Source organism: Stomoxys calcitrans, chromosome 5 (genome assembly GCF_963082655.1).
Source record: "Stomoxys calcitrans chromosome 5, idStoCalc2.1, whole genome shotgun sequence".
NCBI lineage: Eukaryota > Metazoa > Arthropoda > Insecta > Diptera > Muscidae > Stomoxys > Stomoxys calcitrans.
The window spans coordinates 65,816-92,543 of NC_081556.1; the positions used below are offsets into that span (position 1 = coordinate 65,816).

Sequence of the window (26,728 nt, forward strand, 5' to 3'; positions counted from 1 at the left end):
ATAAAACGTTTTAAAACTTATTTTATTAGGTCGGGTTGAACTTTCGAGACTCGGATATATGTATGTCTAAGATCAAAGACAGTAAATCGGGAGAAATCTCTATATGGCAGTTATATCCAAATATGTTCAGATACAGATCATATGTCAGAAAGTAAGCCCTTAAGGCCTGGTTGTGCTCTCGTTAATGTACTGTAAATGTAGAATAAATGTAAACAAGCAATTATGCTTATTACAAAATAGTAGCATTTAACATTTCCAACAAAACAATTTAATTACCAAAATAGACTTGAAGGTGAGGGAGGGTCATACGTCGAAGAACTTCAGGCATGCCCTACGGATACAACACGCATTTCTCAGGGGCAGGTCGTAGAAGACGGCCCTTCGCGAAGTGGTGCGAGAAGTCGAGCCGTCTTTCCAACCGAAAGAGGAGAGAATGATATATCGGTCTTTATAGGTAGCTTCAAGATGGGGACAGGGACTGTATTTGGTTCTATACTCCGACACACACCACATCGGTTTGTACGTGAGATTGCTGGACAAGTGTATGTTCTTTCAGGCAGAGCTCTGCTCGATGGTCGCAAAAGAAATTCATGGAAGGGATTTAGAGTGTTCGGGTTCTAGAAAAGTGAGGATGAAGTGTGTGGTTTTTTATTGCAATTTTATGGTACACATGAATGCATAATGAAATGCTGCATTAGTTTAGCCAAACTTCGCATTCATTAAACCCAATAACATTATATGGAGCTTCATCTAGAATCAAACCCATATTATTTTCTTTTTTCATTGGTTTCAAGTCTCAAATTAAGAATTTAGGAATTTAAGCGCTTTCTAGCATTATTTACTCCAATAACATGTCGTTTTATTATTTCTTTTAGTTAATTTCTAAATAGAGTTTAAATTGGGCACGTTGAACATGATAGCACTACCAAATTGATCTGTCAAAAATTTATGTAATTTTGTACCACGTGCACAAATTTTGGAAATTGGAACAAAATTCACCATTTTTTCTAAATGTGGATATGGAACAAACTTACATTTCACTATCTCAGAAACAGAGAGATACATCAAAATTTATTGAAAATTCTAGATAACTGAAGAGGCACCAAGTGCAAAGATTTGAAATAAACGAAAAACATAAAGAGAAGAGAGAATTTCAAGAGAACGGTGCATGAACAATGAACGCGATTTCGCTTGTTTTCATTCGGTTCCGTAAAATTTTTTATTTAAAAGTTTAAACCGTTTTAGGTGACTCTTAAGAATGACACAGTAGAAAACTCCTATTTATAATCGCTGTTCTTACCATTTATTCAGAGACGGAAAGTTCATCTATAAGAATCTATTGTCTGCGTTTTACCTTGAGATGGTAAAATATGTATTATTATTTTAGAACGAAATTTATATTGAACAAAAACTCGATCGATAACTGGTGCGAGAACTAGGCCCCTGGTATTAAAGAATTTGTTTTTTTTTTGCAGATTGTAGATCTTTCATTCATCGGAATAAATAGTGCCTATTGCGATCGGTTTTATGCACTGGAACGATACAACCTCCCCAGAGGCTTTTCAGGGGCCTTATTCTCACATACGTAATCGATCGGGATGTTAATTTTTAAATGATGGCATCCGTTATCGATTAGTTCTTTTTAAAACTTGGAATGCAAATTTGCGTTCAGTGATGTTTTCTAAAAACTCCCTTGCATATTATTTACTATTAAGCATCTTAAGGGGAAACCTATCGCCCACTTTGGCTATAATATTTCCTGCGAATCCGTTTAAACTATAAAAGAAAAAAACAACTAAGTAATGGGCGCTTTTGTTTCTTAAAACTCTTTGCAATTGTTCTATAAATTTCTCTAAAGAAAATTTTCAAGGATGATCGACCCTTTACAAGTTGTGGAAACACTTAAGAAATATTTTAATTACGTAAAACTTTTTATCGGAGGCGTCGTTTTCCGGCACACCGCATAATGTTTGCCGTAACAAAGAGCCAGGCACTTTACAGTGTAAAAACGCAACCACCATTGATGAGAAAACATTACTTCTATCCTTAATGCGTTGTTCGAGGAGTACGCATGTTGATTTTACGATCGTTTATTACTTCAAAAGTTTAATTTTCTTTACTTAAATTTAAGTAAATGTTAACATTACGTAAATATAATGCTGCAACAATTTAGGTTTGTTATACATAAACATTTTTACTATTTACATAAGATTAGTTGTAATTCATTGAAAAATAACTATAAACATACTTAAAATATTGTTAATGTATATATGTATACGTATGTATAAGTATATAAAAACGTTCAAATTTATTTTTTTTTTTACCAAATTCATACTTTTTGGATAACAGATACCTATGTTTACGTGTATTTTCTATCAGATTGGGATATTTGTATGTGCTACCCCTGCGATAGCATTTTTTCCTTTTATTATGTAAATTAAAATCTTTTAAAGTGCGATTCAAGACCGTGTGGAGGATACCATAGTTAGCAATTAAAACTAAAATTGTAAATTATTTGAAGTTTTTCACTACGGAATAAGCCAATAACAAACGATTTGTGACAATTCGTTTGTTGGTTGTTTTTCAAGTAGTGTAGAGACCAAATTCGTGTTTGATCTGTAAACGATTATGCCACGAAATCGATGTCCTTCTCGTTCTTTATTTCTGTTTGCTGGTTGATATCGGGTAATATGGATTCCTCATTGGAGTTCGACCTAGACACTATAATAATTTTTGAACCGGCAGCACGACTACGCGTAATACGTTTTACTGTCGCCAATGTTGTCGTTGTTGTTATTGTTTCCGTTCCCGCAGATGGGCCAGCAGAGCGAACAGTGGTTACAATATGTCCTTGCTACATTGGAGATATGAAATTAAGAATACACAATTAGAAAAAATACAAAAAATTCATCGATCATGAGAGCATTGTAATCCCATTTGCCTTGGCAAACACTCAAAATATCGTAATTGGAAATACGAAAAATTTTACCTAATCGAATGTCAAAAAATAATTACCAAAAATAAAATAATAATTTTAGTTATAAATTACATGGAATAAGATACAAATTAACACAAAAAAGTAATTGAAATTCTAAAATTTGATACCAATAAATATATAAGTTATGGCTTTTATGTATTTTTTAAGCAAGCCTAAAATCAAAATGAACTAAGGTACATTTAGGTTAGCATTTTATAAAATATTTCCAAAGTATAAATATTTAATAATGGCCGATTTGGCTGAAATTTCGCATGTTGTGTTTTGTTATGACTTCCAACAACTGTGCCAAGTGCAGCCAAAATCGGTCTATAACCTGATATACCTCCCATGTAAACCGGTCTCTTGATCATCCTTGTTCGGTTCCTAGAAGTTTTAATTTTTGTTGGTTTTACCAGTTATTGCAGAAGTTTTGTATGTAGAATACAATTATGCCCTACAACCTAAATTATTTTGTATAAATTTTTAGCAAAATCCATGGTGGTGGGTTCCTAAGATTCGGCCCGGCCGAACTTAGCACACTTTTACTTTTTTCCTGTTCTTTCGATATTCTTGTTATCAATGTACTGGTAGCATTTATTGTCCGATTATCGTAAAATATTGCACAAGTCACTTTTTTGGTCCAAGGACGAACGCTAAAGTCCGGACCAAGATTATGGCTACTACAGCCTAAATATATCATATCGCATGAATGATATATGTGGGAGCTATTTCAAAAACAAAACCAATTTTGATAAAGTTGTGCACACATGTTGGAACATTAAATAGAATGTCTTGTGTAAAATTTTGTGAAGTCCGGACCATTAATTTTTGTTGGGTTTCAAAATAATTTAAATCGCTTAAGTAAAATATCGTTTAACTGACCCGGCACGGGATAACTATGAGCATCACACAGGCTGGAAGTTTGAACTCCAATTTGTGAGGCGTTCTTCGTTATCACGAGAAGCTTAGCGGGGAGCTACTGGGTGTGTCCACAGTTTGCGGATAGTGGAATGCTCCATACGGAGTAGCTGCAACTGCAGTCGCGGCCAATCAGCGGAATCGAGTGGAGAGTCTCAGTGAGAGGCCGGGTGGCACCGGCTCTTGCTTAAATACTGAGCGCCTATGACACTCGATACGACAAGGCGAGTTATTGCAGCCTTTAAATAACCAATGGTCATTATGTTGCCGCGGAGATCGGTCGCATAGACCGAAACGAACTTGCTCGCTTATACGAGCTTGACGAGGATCGCCACCTCCCTCAGGCAAATGTGGCTACAACAACAACTTCGTTTAACTGAATATGTTTTTACATCCCATTTTTCGTTTTTATATGAATTTTAAGTCGCATAAGTGAAAAGTAGTTTCTATAGGAAACTATCTGGAGTAGAAAAACTTCAAACGATACGAAAACGAAAAAAAAACTACAAAAAATATCTTATCATTTGTTGATGTTATCTCTTTTATTTTAAAGAACGCTACTGATCATTGTACTTTTCAACTCCTTTTTTTTCATTCCTTATCAATACGATGAAGTAAAAATTCATTTTCATTTATGTCTAACCACTTAACTGAAAATTAAGTTGACTTATCCGAACCAAGCTTTACGGAAAATTACGGATAAGTGAAACAAAATAGATACATTTGTAACATTTCACTTATTCGGTTCCGACTATACTCTTATTGCTACCAAAATGGGTAATTGTGCATTATTCTACTAATAGCAGCAAAAATTGTCTTTTGATATTAAAATAAAAATGTTCAACTTTTGCATGGAATCATACAAAATTTTTTAACTTCCAATCATATATTGAAGCATTTGCTAAATACTATCACACTTTTTGGCATGTTTAAGCGTTTGCAATTACACTATCGGGTCTGTTCCGGTTTTCACAAAAGTTTTCGTATTCGATTTTAACTTAACTGAAATTTAAGTTGACTTAACTGAAAATTAAGTTGACTTATCCGAACCAAGCTTTACGGAAAATTACGGATAAGTGAAACAAAATAGATACATTTGTAACATTTCACTTATTCGGTTCCGACTATACTCTTATTGCTACCAAAATGGGTAATTGTGCATTATTCTACTAATAGCAGCAAAAATTGTCTTTTGATATTAAAATAAAAATGTTCAACTTTTGCATGGAATCATACAAAATTTTTTAACTTCCAATCATATATTGAAGCATTTGCTAAATACTATCACACTTTTTGGCATGTTTAAGCGTTTGCAATTACACTATCGGGTCTGTTCCGGTTTTCACAAAAGTTTTCGTATTCGATTTTAACTAAAAAGTTTTACTTTTTCGAGTCCGCACAAACTTTCGGATTGCAAAAAAAGGGATATTCACATAAATTCATTTGCAACCTATATATATCCAACATGTATTTCTATCAGCTGTTCACAAAAAACATATAAAAATAATTTAATTACATATAAATAAATGTATTAACCCATCTTAGGCAGCTTTAGGATTTTTGCATCAGTGATTTTTCGAAAATTTACATGTATGTATTGGCTGTATGTTACTATCTTATATTGAAAAAATAATTTTTACGGATTTCTCTGGCTCTACAGAATAAAGAATAGCTTTTTTTCAAAAAGTTGCCTGTTGTATTTTTATTACAATTTTTCGTAACTTAAGCCAAACAATTTTTTCGGAAAAATATAAATGTTGCCCATTTTTATAACCTATATATTTTGATGGAAAATGAGCAATTTATCATACTATTAATTTTAGTACATTCAAAAGTGTACGTGTTCGTTCTTTTTTCCTTACCGAGTACCTTACAACTGTCCTCAACCTGCCTTTGAACACTCTTATAGTACCCGATGTCTGGAAGATGGGCAGAGTGATCCCGCTACTGCAGCCAAGACGCTTGAGGGACTTCTCCTCCCAAGCCTCGTTGGGGAATTTCCATTTACCGGGCATCAGCATGGATTTCGAAGACTGCATAGCACAACATCTGCTTTGCATGCCATCACCGTACACGTTTGCCGTGGCTTCACTCAGCCCAGGCCAGTTGATAGGACGGTCCCCATGGCACTGGACCTATCGAAGGCATTCGACACGTTCAGCCATGCCAAACAATTTGAGCACACCATCAATATGTCCCTTCAGCTAGGCCTGACACGTTGGGTCGCAAATTATCGTGTGGCCGCCAGTCATTTGTAGAATGTAGGGATAAGAAATCGAAACACCGTAGAGTGAGACGCGAAGTTCCCCAAGACGGTGTAATATATCCGGCACTGTTTAACCTCTACCTATCTTCGAGTTTGAATTCGATAAAATCTTACGTTTTACGTTCACTCAACGAAATTTGTTATTCAATAAAGCAAAAATGTTTTCTAAAACAACAGCCATGCCAAACTATTTGAGCACACCATCAATACGTCCCTTCAGCTAGGCCTGAAACGCTGGGTCGCAAATTATCGTGTGGTCGCCAGTCATTTGTGGAATGTAGGGATAAGAAATCGAAACACCGTAGAGTGAAACAGGAAATTCCCCAAGACGGTGTATATATCCGGCACTGTTTAACCTATACCTATCTTCGAGTTTGAATTCGATAAAATCTTACGTTTTACGTTCACTCAACGAAATTTGTTATTCAATACAGCAAAAATTTTTGCTAAAACAACAGTTTTTTTTGCTGAAAAAGAGGAAACATAGTGCTGCTGTTTTAGCAAACATTTCGTTCTGTTATTTCAACTAACAAAATCTGCCGTTTTAAAAGCTGAATTAAAAAAATTTTTGATTTTTTTATGCTATTATTTATGTTTGCATCATGCCATGTCTCATGTGTTTTTATTCCTTTGGTCACTTTTTACGAAGGGGGTCGAGAAGATTTTAATTTGAGGAATATTACTGAAAGGAAATTACCTGGTCAACATATCGCTGCAGCCATTAGTATTATTTTTTGAAAAGGTAGCGAAAAATCTCTCGTCAATTTTATTGTTCTGCTAATGTTCACACTGTCGTGGCTAATGGCTTTGTAGCTCATTTCTACTTATATTGACATTATATTAAACAAGTAAAAGCGTAAAAGCGGCCAGGTCGAATTTAATATACCCTTCACCATGGATCGCATTTTTCGAGTTCTTTTCCCGGCATCTCTTTTTAGGCAAACATATGATAAAAGAAAGAATTGCTATGAATTTAGAGCTATAATATCAAGTAATCGTCCGATTCGGACCATAATAGAAATGAATGTTGGAGACAATAGTAGAAGTCGCTGTGTAAAGTTTCAGACAATTTGAATAAAAATTGCGCCCTTTAGGGGCTCAAGAAGTAAAATAGAGAGATCGGTTTAGTTATATCAGGCTTAAGACCGATTCAGACCATAATTGACACGTATGTTGAAGGTCATAAGTGAAGTCGTTGTACAAAATTTCAGCCAAATCGGATAGAGATTGCGAATGGAAAATAATTCTAAAATACCTTTCTGTTGCATAGTATTGACCTTTTAACAGTACTCTGGAGGGTTATTGACTACTTACATGCGATTTTTCGTATGAATTATCTTGCGTCAGAGTTTTTGAAGAATATGTAGGCGAATTTAAGCTTATTTTTGGTGTGGACGCTTTTAATGGTTGCGAAGCATAAAATATACGGGGAGAATCATTGGCGGGTCTTTTGACAGGTTTCTTCTGATTACGGTTGGCTGAATCTAATGAAGTTGAGGAAACAACCGCCTTCGATGTTGTTGGTGACATTGTCGGCTTTGTGTGAGACGGTACCGTTGATTGCGGGGGGGCAATGACTTGCAGTTGGTAGCCAATAATGTTTCGCTCAGTATCATAAATTGGCACTTGCCGTTGTTTTCCCGTAGTAGTATTATTTTTTTGTGTGGACTCAACCCTTCTTGCTTTATTAGTCTCTGGATGATCGACTTGTTTCCGGGAAGTGGTGCTATTAAAAATTTGTTGACTTGATGCAATTTGAGGAGATGGCTGCAAAGGCGGCATTTGCATAATAGGCAATGTTGGTAGTGTTTCGGCTATGGGCATGGCATAGTTGTTCAAAGAAGAAATTTGCGGTTCATGCAATTTGTTTATTTGTTTAAGATACTCCTCCATCAAAACTATGGTTCGCTCCAAATCTTTTGGCAGAAATTTTCCGATAGATACTAAATTATCGATAATTTGGTGCCGTTCGGCAAAGTTCAGCTTGTCGAAAGGTTGAACTAACTTTTTAAAAATTACATCGAAACGCCTAAGATTCGAACGCAACAAATTTATTTGCATCTCATTTAACATAGCTGACGAGTTTGGTACTACAGTTATCGGTGATATTAGGTTAGTATTAGGGGAACATGAATGATGCACGGCAAAAGTCGATTGTGGTAAGGAGGAGCATAATTTAGGAGTTATTGTGGTAGTAGAAGGTAAATACTTCGTTAGTGCATTCACGGTCGGCGACAATTGGTTTTCAGTGGTATTGATTTGTGGAGTTCCCATAGTAATTGCCACAGGGGAACGGGTATGTGGTGGCAATAACGTCTGTGGTACAGACATTATAGCTTTTGCTTGAATGTGCGGGGGTGCAGATGTATTTTGATGAAGGGCTATGCTGTTTCTCAACTTCTCTGCTTTCTTCCTAATAATTGCGGGAATGACTGAAGAGTTGCTTTCCAATTCGGCACGAGTTACTACTTTTGTTGTCAACACAATGAATGATGGCAGTTCTATCACTGGTGTTTGCACCTGAGCATGTATTCTTGTGGGATCAATAGCAGGCATTGGACCATCCAAATTGGGACAGCAGAAGTCTAGTAGGACATTGCCGTGATTTCGGCTGTACTTGGCAGGATGTAAAAACGTATACATCCTTGTTCCTTTGGAATCAACCAAAGTTGGCGACACACCAAATGATGGGACATATGTGTTTGTCGTTGATGAAGGGTCATTTGTCAACAGCCTTATATCTGTTGGCATTATTGTATTTGAAAGGGCGCTTGCTGCAGCTTGTGTTATAGACTGAGCCCTAGCCATTAACGTTGGTGTGTCAGGAAGTATAGCGTCATCCATATTGGTGGGATTTTCATCAATAAATTCATTTTTTAACTCTACGGGCAAAGCTTGTTCGCTGACACTGCTTACAGGTTGTTTATTGACTGATTCCGGTAAAGCACTGCTAACTGTTTTAACACTATCTGAAGGTTCAAAATTTGGAGAAAGCGATTGGATATTTCGCACACTTTGTCTGCCTTCTTTAAATAAATCAACAGAGTGTCCTAAATCATTTGTGGATGGTGTGATAGATTCTTTTCTAATTGCAATGTCTTTTTTGTAATCTTTCTTTGCACTGACTTTACGACTTTGAAGATTCGGCACCTGGTTTAGGCCAACAGCTTCTTCTAGACCAAAAGAAATTTTATTTCTGCCGATTTCTTTATTCTTCGAAATGGATAGCGATGTAGCATCATGTAATTTTCGAGCTGCAAAATCAATGCATTAGAAAGTTATTTTAAATACAATTATTGACTTACCATTTTTAAAATTTCTTAAGGTATCCGACTTGGTCAAGTGTGTTGAGTGTGGCTGTGTTTTAATTTGGCCCTCTTTCTTTAGTATTTGCCAGTATTTTCTTACGAAACTACTATTCAACCGTACTCTGAATTTACGACACATCATTGGAGGCACAAACTTAGAACTTGGACTGATTTCAATTTTGTCAACGTCACCTTTATCGCTTATATTTTCATTTATATGCGAAATACGTTCTGAAGATGAAGATTTACTTGGAGCATTTGCAAATTGCAAAATTGTAGCTTGTGGAGGATGGGGCGCCTTAAATTGAAATTTGTTAACATTCTTGTTTCTATGGATATTTTTCTGTTGGCCGCTTGGCATTGGTTGCAAGAAACACGTGTTCATGTTTTTGATCTCTATTTCATCTATTAATGCCTTTTCAGCCTCCATTAAAAATGATTCATTTGCGGAACTCTTAAGAAGAGCAGATTTCCTATGTTTTCCTTGCGGTGAACAATTCTTTACTGGGGACTTTCGGGGTGACTCTTTCGTGGATATAAGATTTGTATTTGCTTCAGCACAAGTAGTCTCTTCCGCAGACTTACCTGAATCAATTGCGCATCTCCGTTTTGTAGATATTCGTTGCCGCTTTACAATATTGCTGGTATTCAATAAATCTTCAATGCCCCCATCCTTCATTTCCTTAGACATTGACTCTATTAATATGTCAATTTCTGTCCTTTTCCCCTTAACTTTTTCATGTTTCATCGAAGGTAAGGCTCGTACCAAAATGTCTTTTCTTTTTACTCTAATATTTCGTTTCGTTTTACGTCCTATGCCCGCTACCCTCCTTTTTTTAATTTTGGGACAAGTACGAGTACTTGAAGTTTTTATTAAACAGCTCTTTACTTCCTCGCAATTTTTAGCACTGCGACTACTGTCCTGCAAATTCTGCCTCACTTCTCCTACTGATACACTGTCCTTGTGTTCCAAACTCTGCTTCGGGTGAACATCTGGTTTGGTGTGTGAAGTTTCGAAGAGATTTTTCGTTACACCGCGCCTTACGGGTATATTTTCTGTGCGTGTCAATGTACTAACATTTTCGTCGTCTTGGCCTTTCAGATCAACGTCTTCTGCGTTGGTAATGGTAATATTATTTCTAACTGTTGTTTGCTCCGTTGGCAATTGTAATGCCTGTTTTGCAACAAAATCGTGTTTGTAATATTTTGTTTTTGAATCAGGCTGTTGAAGATTACCCATGGATTTATTTTGGCGTCTACGAAATTTATTGCGTTCTTCAATAGTTTGAGATTCTTGAGTGAAATCTTTTCGACCGTTAGTTTCAAGCCATTCGGCAAATGACAATACTTTAGTTGAATTCGGAGATTTCTCGGGAGAGATTTTGGGCCGTCTTTTGTCAGGGACAACCGAAGTTTTGTTTGGGCAGACCTTTTCCCTTGACTTTTGAATGTTTCTTAATCTTTTTGAATTTACCGAAAGAGTAGCCATAACAGGTGCTTGGATTTCGGATGCTTGTTTCTGAATTATATCCGGAGTCTTTACATTAGAAACACCGCCCAAATGTTCAAAGGAAATTGAGACATTTTCACAAACAGATTGGGTTTGCAGTTCCTCAGCCTGTCTCTTTGGTGTGCCATGTGATGAAAAATCAGACGCTTTCGTGGAAAATCTCGTTGTCGAAGAAATAGTTTTAGAACCCTCAATGGATGGTGTGTAAACGACAGCTGAATTCGAATCCCGATTTCGGGCTGCAAGAAATTGAAAAAAAGTTTTTTTTTCTAGTACAAATGCATTTTGCTTATTCTTAATTTTATTACATGACTCATTTTTTTGACGTTTTGAATTAGATGATTGCGAAAGAGTGTCCAACGCTGGAGAGCGTAGTTTTCGTTTCAATGTATATTCCGACTTCGGCGAGATCTCCCTTTTTGGTTGTTTAAATGAATTCATTTCGACTAAACCTGAAAAATTTTGTAAGATTAAAAATGGACTTTGGAAAAACAAACATATATGTATTTACCATCTGTTGAGAAATTAGTTTCCATTTCTCTATTTCTCAGGGACCGCCCACGATCGATTATGGGTTTGTTTTTAATTGCAGACAAATTTTCCCGCACACATTTCGTCGTAGTTTGTACCATCCGCTTTTTCTCTTCCCGCAAATCATGTAACGGTGCATTCCTCGAACTACTGGTTTCGCTTTTTGAAACATCCTGATGTACAGAAATGTCAGAACTTTCGGAGCAAGCCAATGATTTCTGCATTTCTTTGCAAATGAGGGGCACTGCATCTACGGTCTTTGAACAGTTGTCAAATATGTTTCGGGAATGGTTTGCAGTAACTGGAACTTCTACCTTATCAGCGGCATCTGATAAAGCGGCTTGTGGCGCCATTGTTTGTTTAATTTCTTTTTTTGACTTTCCTTGTGCTCTATTGAAATCTTCTTTGGAAGATAGAGATATCGTGGAAGATGTTCGAGCATTACATGAGATTAGTGTATTTCCATCACTATCGGAATGACCCTCATCTTGTTTTATAGCTTCCACAGCTTCTTGCGTTGTTTCTTGTTGAATGGCAATTTTAGTTTTTATGTCAGGTGAATTTGTTTTGAATGAAAATGAATCACCATCTTTTAAATTCGTTCCACTTTTTAATGCTAAATTATTGGAGAGATTTTCTTTTGGCACACTATTCCAAAAGGTTCTTTCCTTATCATCTTTGCCGCAAGAACTTTTAATTGTGGTTATTGTCGACTGACTCGTGATGTCAGCTAAATTTTCATTTTTCGTTAGCTTTTGTTTTTGCTTATGGTCGTCATTGCTTTTATCCACAGTAGACCGGGATTTCTTAGTTGATTGATTATCTTCTTTTGCTGATGCACACGGTGTAGGCGCCCTTGCATTTGATAGTTCTGATAAACCCTCTGTTTGATTACTTTGAAATTCCTTTTCTAAGTTATCACATGTTGGAGTGGAATTTCTAGTTTTTCTCGCAAACCGTTGAGTTTGTATTGATAAACGTTCTTCTTCTAATAATTTGGAAATGTTTTCATCAGTACTGGCTTCCGAGCAATTCTTGACTCCTCGAGTTTTTCGCATTTGTTTTCTTGGACTGTGGGTTCCGTTGTCATCTTCTTGCAATTGAGTAGGCGTTTTAGCTATTACTTCTGGCGAATTATTTTTTTTATTTTTATTTTCAGCTTCACACTCATCCTCTTTTTTATCCTTTCGTGTTATATCGCCCTTATTCGTATTTAAACGTTGGTCTTTCAATTCGTCGTCTTTTGGCAAACTTTTGTCGGTTTTAGGAGACTGTTTTGATGATCTTGGTGGAGTAATATTTACTTTGTTTTTGTTTTCAAATGGATTCTCATTTGATCTTGCCTTGCATTGGTCTTTGTTGTTTTTTGATACTTTGTCACCATTACTCGCGATTGTTTTTCCTTCGCCAATGACCTTCGTACAAGGCGATTGTTTTGCAAAAAGTTGTTCCGTATTTACAACACTACGTTTGCTATTTGCATCTTGTGCTGCAAGCTCTTTCATGCTTGATACGTTTTGATTGTTGTTGGGCATGACGTTTTTAAATTTTATTTCTACATTTTCAGGTTTATTTTCTTCTTTTTCAACTAGGCTAACATCTATCTTTGATGTTGCTTGTTCTCCTGCGGAAGATTTTGGGTTCAAGGTAGACGACATATTGTTCTCTTCGTTATGAGCTATCGTACTATGCGGTGTTTTTTTATCGCCTCTAATTGCAATTTCTTTATTTATTACACACTTTATGGAGTCCGCTTCAATGGAAGTATACTTCAAAGAACTCACGTCTTCATTTGCAATGTTTCTTTCCTCTTTTAATCCTTCCAAGTACGTTTTGTGCGTTTTAGATGCAATATCGATTTTAGCTTTCAAATCCGTATCTTTTCTCTGAAGACCTTTTTCTCTTTCGCTTTCCTTCTTAGATGGTTTTGTTTTATTTGGATCACATTTTGTATCATATACATTATATCCCTTATCAGAATGCACTGAAACTAGTTCTACCCTTTTTGGTTCTTTAACTGTTTTAGTTTCGCTCTTTGAACTTTTTTGTTCTGCATCTTTTGTAGCTATTTTTTTATCGTCTACTTCTCTTTGATGGTCATTTTGTGGATTATCTGTTGTAGTTTTTGTTTTTGTACTAGGTTTAAATTCTATATCTTCGCCTTGGTTTGGCTCATATACTTTATGAGACACATTCGCAGTGTCAATTGTTTTCATTTCGTTATCACTGGTTTCTTCTGGAATTTTTGTTGACGGTGTCTTAGTTTGTGAAGTTTCTGTTTCCTTTTGCGGGAGTTTTTTGTTATTAGACCCAGCTTTATTTTGTTTTTCATGCGTTGATGCTTTCATTTTTGCATTTTTTTCTACTTCTATGCGTTGAAGAGAAACTGTGACTTTAGCTTCCAAAATGCGTTGCATAGCTTCCTTTCCTGAACTTTCATATTTAACATTCAAGGTTTGAGAGTGATCTTTAGATGCGGATTTTGAAATCTTATCTTGCGAATGCAAGATGTCGGATTTATATTTTTCTTCATCGCTCATTAGTTTTTCATGGGAATTGGTTTTTTGGGAGTTTTTCTTACATTCATAGAAAACGGCCTTGCGAGGTGCTTCTGTTAAAATTTTGTCCTTTTCTTCTGCAACGGTTTTGTTTTTTAATTCTTTTCTGTCACTTTCGCTCCTGACCGTTCCCAATGAAGTATTTAATTTTCTTTCATAATGTAGACTTTCATCGGATTTGCTTTTTTTTATATTATCAGTTGATGTTTTTGGCTGATTTTTCGAATTTAACTGCTCCTTTTTGTTGTTATATTGAGGCTGGCTTCCACAATGCGAGCGTTCTTGAGAGTTGTCTTTAGAAATTGCTTTCGGAATTGTTTCCCTACTACTTTGTTTATGTGTTCTTTGAACAAACGGATTTCTTATTGGTCCTCGCTGAAATTCAACTGTATTTCTTATCAATGATTCTTTACCTTGGTCAGCCGATCTTTTATCTTGTGAGATGGTTTTTGTTGAACATTTTTCTTTTAATATTTTGGAGGCCACTGTCGGAAACTCCGTGAGTTGTATTTCTATATTTTTTTTCAATGATTCTTTACCTTTTTCAGCCGATCTCTTATCTTGTGAGATGGTTTTTGTTGAACATTTTCCTTTTAATATTTTGGAGGCCGCTGTCGGAAACTCGGTGAGTTGCGAAGTAGTTGGTACATCACTAGTAACACATTTACTCTTGGTAGTTGGATTGATCTTATTTTCGACCGAGGCGGTATATTTATGTACGACGGCTAAGGCTGCCTTATCTATTTCGTTATTACCGGCAGTACTATCTTGAAATCCCTGAAAGCCATGCTCATCGTCCACAAACTTTTCTATTTCATGTAGTTGTTTGGGCTTTTCTGTTTCTTCTTCTTCTCTGCTTATTTCTGTTGTATTGTCTGCTACTCGGTCATCTTTACGGTCTGAATCATTCTCATTTTCTATTTCCATTTCAGCCCCAACTTCTTGATTTGGTAAACCATCATGTCTGCTATTTTTCATAGCTTCTGCGTAGGACTCCTCCAACATCTCGTTCACTACGGAAAAGTAAGAGTCATGAGACATAGTTCCTGGCGATTCCATATCCCGGTTCATAGCTTTTGGTACGTCTAAAAACATGAATACAAAAAACCTTCGGTGAGTATATATTTCTCACTCATCATCTTTCAATCATACAACATAAAAATTACAATTGTTTTCTACCAGCTTTATGGTTTTTAGCTGATAATGCATTCATAAAAAAATTAAATATAATTCCAACAATTGCCGTTTTTTTACCTATACAATTTCAAAAAAGTTAATTTCGCACAAACCTTTTTGCTCACATAAATCTTTACTCGAAATCTCTGTAGACAACGAACAACACTTCTCCTTTATGTCCGCTTTATCATGCTCGTTTAGAAGCTGCAATAATTTTGGTTTTTCTCCCTTGTTCAGAAGGCTTTTTATAATCTCATGATTAGCCATAAATTTGGGCGAACTTCGTTTTGGTTCACCCGGTAAGTAACTTAAATCACGATCTTCCGAAATCACTGGAGATGGTGTTGATACACGTAAATCTTCTGAAGAATATACAAAATATTTGATAACAATTAATATTATATTACATTCAATAGAAGATCACAAGTTTTTACAGAAAAAAGGTGTAGTGCAAGTGTTTTTTACAACCTTATAGTAATACATAACAACCTACGAAGATATGACCAGGCATCGGATTTTGGAAAAATAATTTTGTGACTATTGTTTTCTGATACAATATGTAGTGGCTACTGAAAGGTGTTTGCGACTATCGAACACGCATGCTATTGGATATAAGACAACACCATAAACATTTTTGTACATGAAACTATAAATAATGCTGGTTGACGAAGGTTTTGCTACGTTATGGCCTTTACAAAACTTCCTGACTTAAAGAAGCTTGCACAGAGGCTTAATCCGTTATCGATCATTTTTATTCGAAGCATCGAATAGAAAACTGTAAGTTTTTCTCCGCAGCTATTTACTTAACATTAACAACCAATTTACTTCTATTTTCAAGAAATTTGTAATTTGTTTAAATTGGCCACTGCTTGGCATCAATTTACAATAACTGAATAAAATAAAATTTGGTAAAAAATAGGGCAATAAGGTACTTATTTTGTAAAATAAAAAAATAATTATCGTATTTTCGTATTTTTGGTCCATTCAAAAATTAACTTTGTGCTAACCCGAGTAAAAAAAAATTATATGGTTAGATATAGTTATATCTTACATTTCCATATCTGACAAGGTTAAATACTAAGGAGTTGGGCACTATGTAGACGGGCCGTAGGCTCGAAATGGGGCCTAAATCCGAGGATAGTACACTGGCTCTACAGAAGCGTGATAAGACCAATACTTACTTTGCTCTCAAACTAGTTTTATAATTTCAACTGGTTATTGTCCTGGCGAGAGCATCAGAAAAAATGTTCAGCAGAGGTTTTCCCCTCCTAATGCTGGCAACATTAGGCGAATCATCTTCAGTATTTTGATGAAATTTTTTCATTTGCGCTAATTTTTGCTCTCAAACTAGTTTTATGATTTCAACTGGTTATTGTCCTGGCGAGACCATCAGAAAAAATTTTCAGCAGTGGTTTTCCTCTCCTAATGCTGGCAACATTAGTGAGGTACTATGCCATGTAAAACTCTCTATTATTGAGTCAAACCTAGTGCAAGTTATTTGTTATTCTCATACGCTTAAAGGGGTTTACCTTTTGAATAACGTTAGCTTACTTAAGTAAACCAAGATGTTCCTGAAAATCTTCTATTTACAAAATGCCTTATATTTGTTTAGGAAACTTGCTGAATTTATTTTTAAATCACGTTAAAAGTAAAGTTTAATCTAAATAATGTGTTGTGAGTTGCTATGATTTCTATGTGTCTTTATTACTATTTGGGAGTAGTTAATTCTTTGTACGCTCTTAAATGTGCCGATTGGTTTTTAATAACCACTTAAGTAGCAGCTGTCGCATGAGCAAATCCAGAATTGAACATGTATTTTATGTGTGCCAAGATGTAGTTTTTGCGATAACTAAACGTGACATCTTAAACCGACTGACAGTTAACTGACTAAAGATATTTGTTTTATATTACTCAGGCTTTTAATAATATATTTTTTAAAACTTGGTACTATTTGCACCTGAAATGTTTGCAAAATGCATACAATTTTGTAAATCTGTGTTCATAAAGATAAAATCCACAGACGTTTGCTAACGTTAAGCAAAAACTTTTTTTTACTGAACTATGACTTACTTTTATATACCACTAAATATGCATATACCTCCCATGCATTTATTTTTTAAATTTAAAATATACGCACCAAACTGTGAACGGGATCCGCTGGAGTCATTCGATATATCAATAACTTGGGAGTTGCTGGATTCGTTGTCTAAATTGTCAATATTGCTGTTGAAATTTTCGTCGTCGTCAAATTCGCTAATGCTATTATACGTTTCACCGGATACGTCAGAGAGGGTGTAACCGGAAGATGAATGGTCGTCTAAGTCTGGAGAAAAATAATTCGATTAAATTGATTGTAATCTAAGATAATATAACATGAATTCAAATAAGAATTAAAATGCTAAAACTTATTATCTCAAGTCATTGTCTATTCGACACATTAAAGGTACCAAATTAAATCGGCCGATATGCCTCACAACAAATAAATAACAAGTGCCTCAAATGTGCCAGTATCTTAACTGTGGCTCATATTTCATCCAGCTGCGTTCATCACGCCTGATGACACACCACCGTTTTGGAAATAAAAAATTCAAATTTATCCATAAAAATTCCATTAAAGATCAATGAGGATACCTTTCTTATATCAATGAGTGCTGCCCGATATAGGTTCAAGCTCAATGATAAGGTACCATCTTTTTATTGTCGAGTCTGAACGGCTTGCCGCAGTGCGACACCACGCCAAAAATAACTACCTCACAAGTGTTGCCAGCACAAGGAGGCGATAACCACCACTGAAAATTTGTTCAGCGTCAAAGACATGCTAACAAACAAAATTTTCTAATACCATTCCATTAAGCAATATCGGATACTTCTGTCATATCAATGATTAAAGTTTAAGCTTAAAGATAAGGGAACTTTTTTATGGCGAGTCCAAAAGGCGTGCCGCATGGCGACACCACTTGGTAAAGAAGTTTTAAAATGGCAGTATACCTCACATTAGTAAAGGGGTAACCAATGCCGAAATTTTTTTTATATTCTCGCCGAAATTTGAAACCATGCGTTCAGCGTCAAAGACATGCTTACCTCTGACCTACGGTGGAACTAGCCGATTACAACGATATGAAGTTGTTCAGGTTGGGAGTCGTTTTCAGGGAAATATTACAATTCATAATATAATCATTATCCTGGAATTGTGTGCTCCCTTGCACTGCGCCTTAATACAGATTGAATATTATCTGGTTGTGTAGGGAAAACCAACTGTTCAGTTCCATCATTAACTGTTGTCTCTGCATCACTGTAGAGTTTCCATCTATCACATTTTCTTCTGCTACGCAGTTTTCAGTTTCATTTGTTCCTTCACTTTCTTCAATGTCGCTTTGAATTATTAGTTCAGTGGGTCTTATTTTTTATGTGCCTTCCAATTGTAAATCGCCTCTCATTTTGCCTTCGTTTAAAAAATTCCATCACGACTGACAAAAACTTGTTACTTGGGTTTGCTATATAATCTTTAAGCTTTCGAACTGCCACAGTATCCGACAAAAATACATGCTTCGTACTACCTATCCCATTTCTTGCGCTTTTCTTTTGGGACATGTACCTTAGCGTCTGAGCCGAAAATTATTTAAATGGGACAAATCTGGGCGTTTTCCAGTAAATTTTTTATCAGGAGTTACTTCTTCTACTTGAAATGGCTTACGAGAATGTTTTCCTTCTATACATAATTTACTTACTATAATTGGCTATGACAGAACATTTGTTACACTAGCCGAACACAGAATAGCTTTCCAAGAGGCTCGATATTCTGCGCTCATTTTATTATCTCTGGCACCAAGTTTCGAGGTGTCTACCACCAATTGATCTTTCCATCGGGGTTTTGGTTGTTGTTGTTGTAGCAGTGTGCTATACACTGAGGTGGCAGTCCTTGTCGATGAAGGAATCCATTGGGGCAATCCAGTACGTACAACCGACTGTCATGGAATTGGTTATTTTTGTTGTTGTAGCAGTGTGTTATACGCTGAGGCCGATAATGAACTCCATCTGATCAATCCGGTACGTACAACCGGCTGCAATAGGATTGGTCGTCCCGGTTTGCGTGTACCACCGTGTTTGCCTTCAGAAAACTTCTTTGTTGGAGCTTCTTCATCCATTCTGACACCATGACCTAGCCAACGCAGCCGTTGTATTTTGATACGTGTAACTGTGCTATCGTCGTCATACAGCTCATGGTTCATACGATGCCTATATTCTCCATTAACGCAAACGGGTCCATATATTTTACGAAGAATCTTTCTCTCAAACACTTCAAGCACTGCCTCGTCTGCTTTCACAAGTACCCATACCTCAGAACCATATAACAACACGGGTAGTATCAGTGTGTTGTATAGTTTAATCTGTCTGTCGAGAGGTGGTCTTGTTTCCAAACTGCTTACTTAATCCAAAATAGCTTCTGTTTGCCAGTATAATTATACGCTTTATTCCAAAACTGGTGTCATTCGTTTCGGTTACGACGGTGCCGAGCTAGATAGTTGCTGACTATCTAAAAATTGCGGTTCCCAACTTTCTCCATTTTCTTTATCTGAGCGGTTGTACAAGGCGTTTTGGGAGTTGAAACCATCCATTTTGTCTTATATCCATTTACTGCCAAACCTGGCTCTCTTTCAATTCTTTCAGGGTGCAGTTACTACTTCCGGTGACCGACCTATGATATGGATGTCGTCGGCATAGGCGAGTAGCATGTGTTCTCTTGCTAGTAGTGTGGTAAATCTTTTCACATCTGCATCTCCAATAATCTTCTCCAGCAGAATATTAAAGAGATCATACGGTAGGCTGCCTCCTTGTCTGAAACCTCGTTTGGTATTAAATGGTTCGGAAAGATTCTTTCCCATTCTTACTGAGGAACATGTAGGGATACCAAACTCAGACATGCCTTGAAATACCTTTGAACGTATCAAAAGCGGCTATGTAGTCAACAAAGAAATGATAGGTGTTGATTTGTCCTTATCGGATCTTTTCCAGGATTTTGGCGTAGTGTGAATATCTTGTTTAGGATGGGTTTACCAGTTTTAAAGCCACATTGATAGGGTTCAATCATCTCATTGACTTTAGGTTTTAATCTTTCACGCAGCACGCTTGAGAATATCTTGTATGCGACGGGGAGGAGACTTATTCCTCTGTAGTTGGCACATTCCGCCTTGTCTCCCTTCTTGTGTACGGGATATAGTATGCTGAGGTTCCAATCATCGGATATTCATTTATCTAGCCAGATTGTGCAGACAAGCTGATGCATGCGCCTTACCAACGAATCGCCTCCGGTCTTAAATAGTTCAGCCTTGTATTTCTTTAGTCGGGTCACTGCTACTTAGACCTGATTCTGACTAGGAGGTAAACATTCTATACCATCATCAGGGACACAAGCAGTTGGGTAAAATATTCTTTCTATATCCTTCTATACATGGTATACATTTTTCAGGTTTCTGAATTTGGAAATCTTTCCAATCACCATTTTCTTTAACCTGTTAATTAAATTGGCTGCAATCTGTCCCAAATGATGCTATAATCCATACTCTTTGTTCTGCACAAGATTTGTTGAAACTTTCTTTCTTTTCTTATAAAGACATCCTTTTTTAAAACAAAACGCAATTACGTCGTTTTTGAAATTGATCTCACTAAGAATGACTTTAAACCCTTTTGGCAAACTTTGCTTACCGAAAGTAAACTAATAGCCAAGTCTGGAACACAAAGCACATCGTTAATCTTTATATCCCACACTTTGACCAAACAATCGGATTCTAGAAAGCACCGACCCTTTTTCTACAACATCTACTTCAGCATTGTTGGCCCCATTAATACGCGCCGCTTAGTTATGTGGGTTTTAAAGAATGTCCTTGAAACCACATTGCCATGTATCGTCTACCTTGAAACCTACCACGGCTAATTGAATACATGCCAACATAATTTCATTGGCATATTCCTGTGGAGACTGGCATAGTTCTCCTGACAATAAAAATGTTTTACAATTTCTTGGCAGTTGTCGTCGTCGTAGTAGCCACATTTGCATGTCGAGTTAGCGATTTTCGCTATGCTCCTACAGGTGAGCATGCTCGTTCCGGTCCATGGGACCGGTCGCTACGGTAACGCGATTATTGGCAGTTTATATGATATATTTAATAGTTAGTTCTGTACAATTCTCAAAAAGTACTTACTTAAAGGATCTTCTGGTGGGTCCTTTGAAACAATTTTTTCTGGCTTAATAATCGTAGCAGGTCGTCGTTTGACTGTAGGGTCTTTTAATGTCGGCGATCCAGCGATTCCCTTTACTTGAATTGTCTTCGATGTTAATGATTGATAAGTACGCACAGGTAATGAAGACCTATTTATATAACTTTTGGATAGTGCATTTGTGCTTGATGGCCCTTTTGCATCCGTCAAATTCCTTTGTACACCTCCAGCTGTACTTTGCGCTTTAGTTGACAATGCCGAATTTCCTCCTTTCTTTACAACACAACCTCTTTGCAATTTTGCGATTGTAGATACTACATAGGAACGATACATTTAGTTCAATTCTTAAATTGGTTGATTAACAATACTAACGTTTTTTCTGGCTATTTAAAGTTTTCTTGGTCGATGGTCCAGCAATATTACCCTTATCTTCAAATTCTTTAGCAACTTGTTCACCTATACATTCAAAAAATTGAATTTATTAAATAAAATATATTTTTTTTTGTAAAATAATATTATATTTTTATTAGGATATATATATATATATATATATATATATATATATATATATATATATATATATATATATATATATATATATATTTCACTTACCTAAATCATTTAGCAAATCGATGGAGTCTACCGAAGCTCTGCTAACAACTTTACTGTTTGTGTTCAACTCTTCTGAAATAAAGAATAAAAATTGTTCCAATATTTTATTCTAAAAATCCGTCGAATCGAATGATATCATACTTATGCTAAATGCCATTGCGGCTCTAATTTCCCAACGGATTTGCAAGGATAAAGACCTAACAAATGTTGCCAATAAGACGAAGTCGCACAACAAACAAAGAAATTGAAAGGTCGAAAAACCGTTACAGAATTAGTCGCTAATAGGGTTGTTTCATTTACCCTCTAAGATGATTTTCTCGATTATTTTGTATGGCTTGGCTTATCCCCGTCCATTATCGCCGTTTATTAATGACATTAAAGGTGTTTTATTTACCCATTAAATGGATTTTCTTGTTTAGTTTTTATGGACAAAAATAAATTGTTAAAACCTATGGTGTCATGATTCAATCTAAATGACAATTACTAAAAAAGGAAGAACGCAACATATTTATTTAATGATTTAACGTTCTGTAATGCAGAAATAGCTAATAATTTTAATTATATCACAATTATAAACTCCGAGAAAAACTATTTTCAAAATTGTTTAAATCTGTTAACCCATTAGTGCATAGTGTACTTTTTATTAACCAATTAGTGCATAGTGCCCTTTCATTTATATGAATATTTTGGAAAACCACATAGAAAAGAAGTTAGAACACATGAACATGTAGTGCTATCCTATAAGTTTTAGTTTACTAACAAAAATGGCATGCAAATAAAAGCAAAGAAAACCAACTGAAATTTGATGGTACGTTAACACGAGGAATATTTTTATTTTTCCGGCTTGTGCAAACAAATCCTTATAATAAGCCCTTTCTATTTATGATGAAAATTAAGCACGATCTGAATATCATAGAACACAATAAACTGCTACAACAACATCATTCTTGATAAAGGACGCTCTCTGGAAATTAGGTTTCCGCTTTTATATAAAAAATATTTTTTAAACTGGCTAATATGTCGCCATTTAAGTCTAATAAAGACCAAAAAATTGGAGTAAACTTAACTAAGGGGCTTTAGGCATTAATAGGTTAATCAAATATCATTGTAATTGTAATTATAATTTATGAACAATTCTAAATGCCCATATGCATATGAAGAATTTGTGAAAATTTATCAGCACTTTAAATATTTGAGAATAAAATTTTTATACCTCACACCACAGCTGCTATGCAAGGTTTTATATAATCACCTGATGATTCGATTTAATTATGCCTGCCTGTCTTCCCTTCCATGTATTCTTGCAATCAAAGTACAGTTCGCACATGACTTCGAATTACATAAGGCAAATAAATAAAAACTTTTATGTGGAGATGACGATCCTCGTCATGCTCCTGTATGTAAGCAAGCTCCGGGCCAAAGGACGCAGAAACAAAGTGGCCATTTGTTATTTAAAATCGCCAATAACTCACCTTATCATATCGGGCATCATAGGCGCTCAGTATTTATGCAAGAGCCGGTTCCGCCCGGCCTTCCACTGAGACTATCCGCTAGATACCGCTACCTGGTAGCTCGCAGCTAAGCTTCTCGTGACAGCAATGAACACCACACACATCGGACCTCAATGTTCCAGCCTTCGTGGAACTCACAGCTATCCCGGATTATTTCGTTTGTTATAGGCGGTGACCAATAAATTCGACTTTATTGCTTTGTTAGCCCACTGATTCAATTAATGTGTGAGACATGGGTTTTTGAATGCAAAATAGCTCCCTTTTATTCTATTCCTACATCTTGGGAAGCAAACACCAGAAAAAACGTTTCAGCCGTGGTTGTGATGCTCGATTCTGAAAGATGCTTTACAATCTCCCAGGAAAAGTTTTGTTTCCAAAGATGTAGAAAAAATTAAGTTTTTAGGGATTTGGATGTACTCTATAATTGCAGCAAATATTGTGATATTAACATAGGATTGTCGCCAAAAATAACTCTACGTACTTTTCAGTGAATTTTCCTCGCATTTTTTATTATTTGTTGTTTTAATATTCTCAATGTTTTTTTAAATCGGTTTAAAAATGGGACATAAATAAGATCTTGTAAACCACGAAAAACGAAACGTAAAGTCGGAAAACCGACCAAACATCCTGCAATAGTATGCGAAACCCCTTTAAAGAACCAAACTCAACTAGTCGCAGAATGGCGTATGGACGATGCAACACTCAATCAAGGATATGCCGATTTGAAACTACAAAAAATGCAATTTGTTCACAATGTCCACCAATTTATGTTATTGTTGTTGCCACATTTGCATGTGGAGGTAGGGATCCTAGTCAGGCTCCTATAGGTTTGTGAGTTCGTTCTGATCCATAGGACCAGTCGCCGCGGGAACACGATGACCATTGGTTATATACAGGCGCCAATAACTCGCCTTGTCATATCGAGTATTTCTACAAGAGTCAGTCCCGCTCTGCCCTTTACCGAGTCTCTCATTTCGATACCGCTGATATTCCGCGACTGCCGTTACAGTTACTCCGTATGGAGCATTCCACAATCCGGACGCGCCGGACGGTAGCTTCGAGATCGGAGTTCAAAGTTCCAGCCTATAGCACTCACACAGTTATTGTATCTCGCTAATTTATATTCCATAGAAGCCTTTAAATTTAGCATATTCAATTTTTTTCTACATTACTTCCCAAGATGTAGGAATAGAACAAACTTTGGTACTATGGAGGGACTATGGATTTTATATAATACTATTCTTTTAGAATAACTTCCAATTTATTTTTCTCGGCTACCAAGAGGTTCAAGAAATAAAGGAGAAACAAGAAAAAGTTAACTATTTTTTATACAAAAACGCATTAAATAAATCAGTGGGCTAACAAAGCAATCAGGTCGAATTGATTTGTCACCGCCTATAAGGGATGAAATAACCCGGCACGGGATAGTTGGGAGCACCACACAGGCTGGAACATTGACGTTCGATCTGTGTGGTGTTCAGTGCTGTGTGGTGTTCATTGAAACAAAATTACAATAAATCTAACATGAGAACTAACGCAAATGTGAGCAAACACTAATATAAGCTTCTTGCATCTTGTGATTGGTTTTAAATTTAACATTTAGGCTTACCATTTCTGCGTGCCTGTGGTTGGTCATCATTGTCATCGTCTGAATGGTTATCAAATAAGATGTTGAATATATCCTGGTCTAGAGAGGACGATGAACCTTCATCGTTGTCAATCTTTGCATTTGTCGCAGAAGTTCCTGCAGAATTGCTAGCTGTAAATAAAGTTTAAATTATATAGAATTTCGTGAAGCAAACAATTCAGGAAAGCAATACCCGGACCCGGCTGTAAAACTATGTCTTCGTATTCCTCCAAGTATTCAATTTCTTCCATTTTCTTTCAAAGTAACAGCATGTGTGCACGCATTTTCGTGAATAAATCTTAATTAAAAACGTTTTTTTTATAGACAAACTATATCGTGTTGACAATTAGCAATATCGAAACAATATATGAACAAAATACACGAACAACGCTAGCAGTGAACGAAGCCGAAGCTTTTCGTCGGCGACGGCTTGGCTGAAATCTTGATCGGTGGCGGCCGTACACTTTTCATTTTATTCAGATTTATCATTCAATTTTGTTCATATATTTGTCAATTAATTTTCTTATCAATGCTTTTCATAAGGCTTGGTTATGCTCTCGTAAAGCATAGTATTGATTTCGACTTTTCACTCGCCAATGTAAATTTTGTTTCGATTAATTGCCAATGAAATTAAATGCTCACGAAATAGGCACCAATCATCTCTCTTTCAATGACGTTGTCTTTGTTGTTTGTCGCTGTCTGAATTTTGATTGTTTTCTGGGAAAGAATAGAGTCCATCTAATTTCGCAATAATTAAATAGGCATTTTCGCTGCGAAAGAATTCAGTACTAAGCTTAATCGTTTATAATTGAAGCGAAACTTTGTATTGGCTCAGCGACATGTCGCTACAGGGCAATTCACGATTAATAATTATAATTATCTGTTAGGTCGCCCGTGTAGTCGAGTTGGTAAAGTGCTCGGATTGTCAGTACGAGGGTCGTGGGTTCTATTCCCACTGGACACCTGGTCTGTCGCTACTATAGCATTACAATGGACTAAAATAGTCTAAGTGAGTGTGTTTAGATATTGAAAGCTTTCCAGGACAATATTGCCACATTCAGAGGAGAGCACCAAGTACAGACTGGGATAACATTATCCTCCTCTTTGAAATGACATTCGCACTTTTTGTATGAAGTCCATTCCTGGTTTCTAGGCTGGAATCAGTGTCCTGCTCTCCTATTCTAATCCGAAATCTGGAAACTTTGTTCAAGGAAAAAACTGATTCTTCTTATTGTAATATGTCACATTGAAGGTAGTCACCTCCTCTTTAACGTAGCATTCGATCTTTTTGAATGAAGTCCCTAACTGAACTCTAGTCTGGAATCAGTGTCCCGCCCTCCAGTTTCTAAACAGAAATCTGGAAACTTTGTCCCACAAAAAACTGATTCCAGCCAAGTGTTATACGTCAAATTGAAGGTAATGGGAATTCCATTGACGTGGAATTCGCTATTTTTTGAACGAAGCCCATTCTTGGTCTCCAGACTGCAAATAGTGTTTTGAAGAACAATGTTAAAATAG

The 26,728-nt window shown here is 36.2% G+C and overlaps 1 protein-coding gene across 3 annotated transcripts; it reads right to left on the minus strand.

Moving 5' to 3' along the window:
* Positions 1-2,038: 2,038 nt before the first annotated feature.
* On the minus strand, positions 2,039-25,586 carry LOC106086534 (uncharacterized). 3 transcript variants are annotated; one of them, XM_013251256.2, is made up of 12 exons: positions 25,404-25,586; positions 25,193-25,342; positions 22,073-22,141; positions 21,833-21,916; positions 21,445-21,774; positions 17,382-17,567; positions 15,358-15,606; positions 11,491-15,153; positions 11,288-11,431; positions 9,467-11,218; positions 7,476-9,415; positions 2,039-2,854 (listed from the first exon to the last, which is right to left on the minus strand). In XM_013251256.2, exons 1-12 carry the CDS (start codon positions 25,459-25,461, stop codon positions 2,627-2,629), a joined length of 8,853 nt encoding a protein of 2,950 aa, XP_013106710.2. In that variant the 5' UTR covers positions 25,462-25,586; the 3' UTR covers positions 2,039-2,626. The 3 variants fall into 3 exon arrangements, with proteins under 3 accessions (XP_013106710.2, XP_013106709.2, XP_013106711.2); XM_013251255.2 differs by having other exon boundaries at positions 22,073-22,144; XM_013251257.2 differs by lacking the exon at positions 17,382-17,567 and having other exon boundaries at positions 22,073-22,144.
* Positions 25,587-26,728: the final 1,142 nt, after the last annotated feature.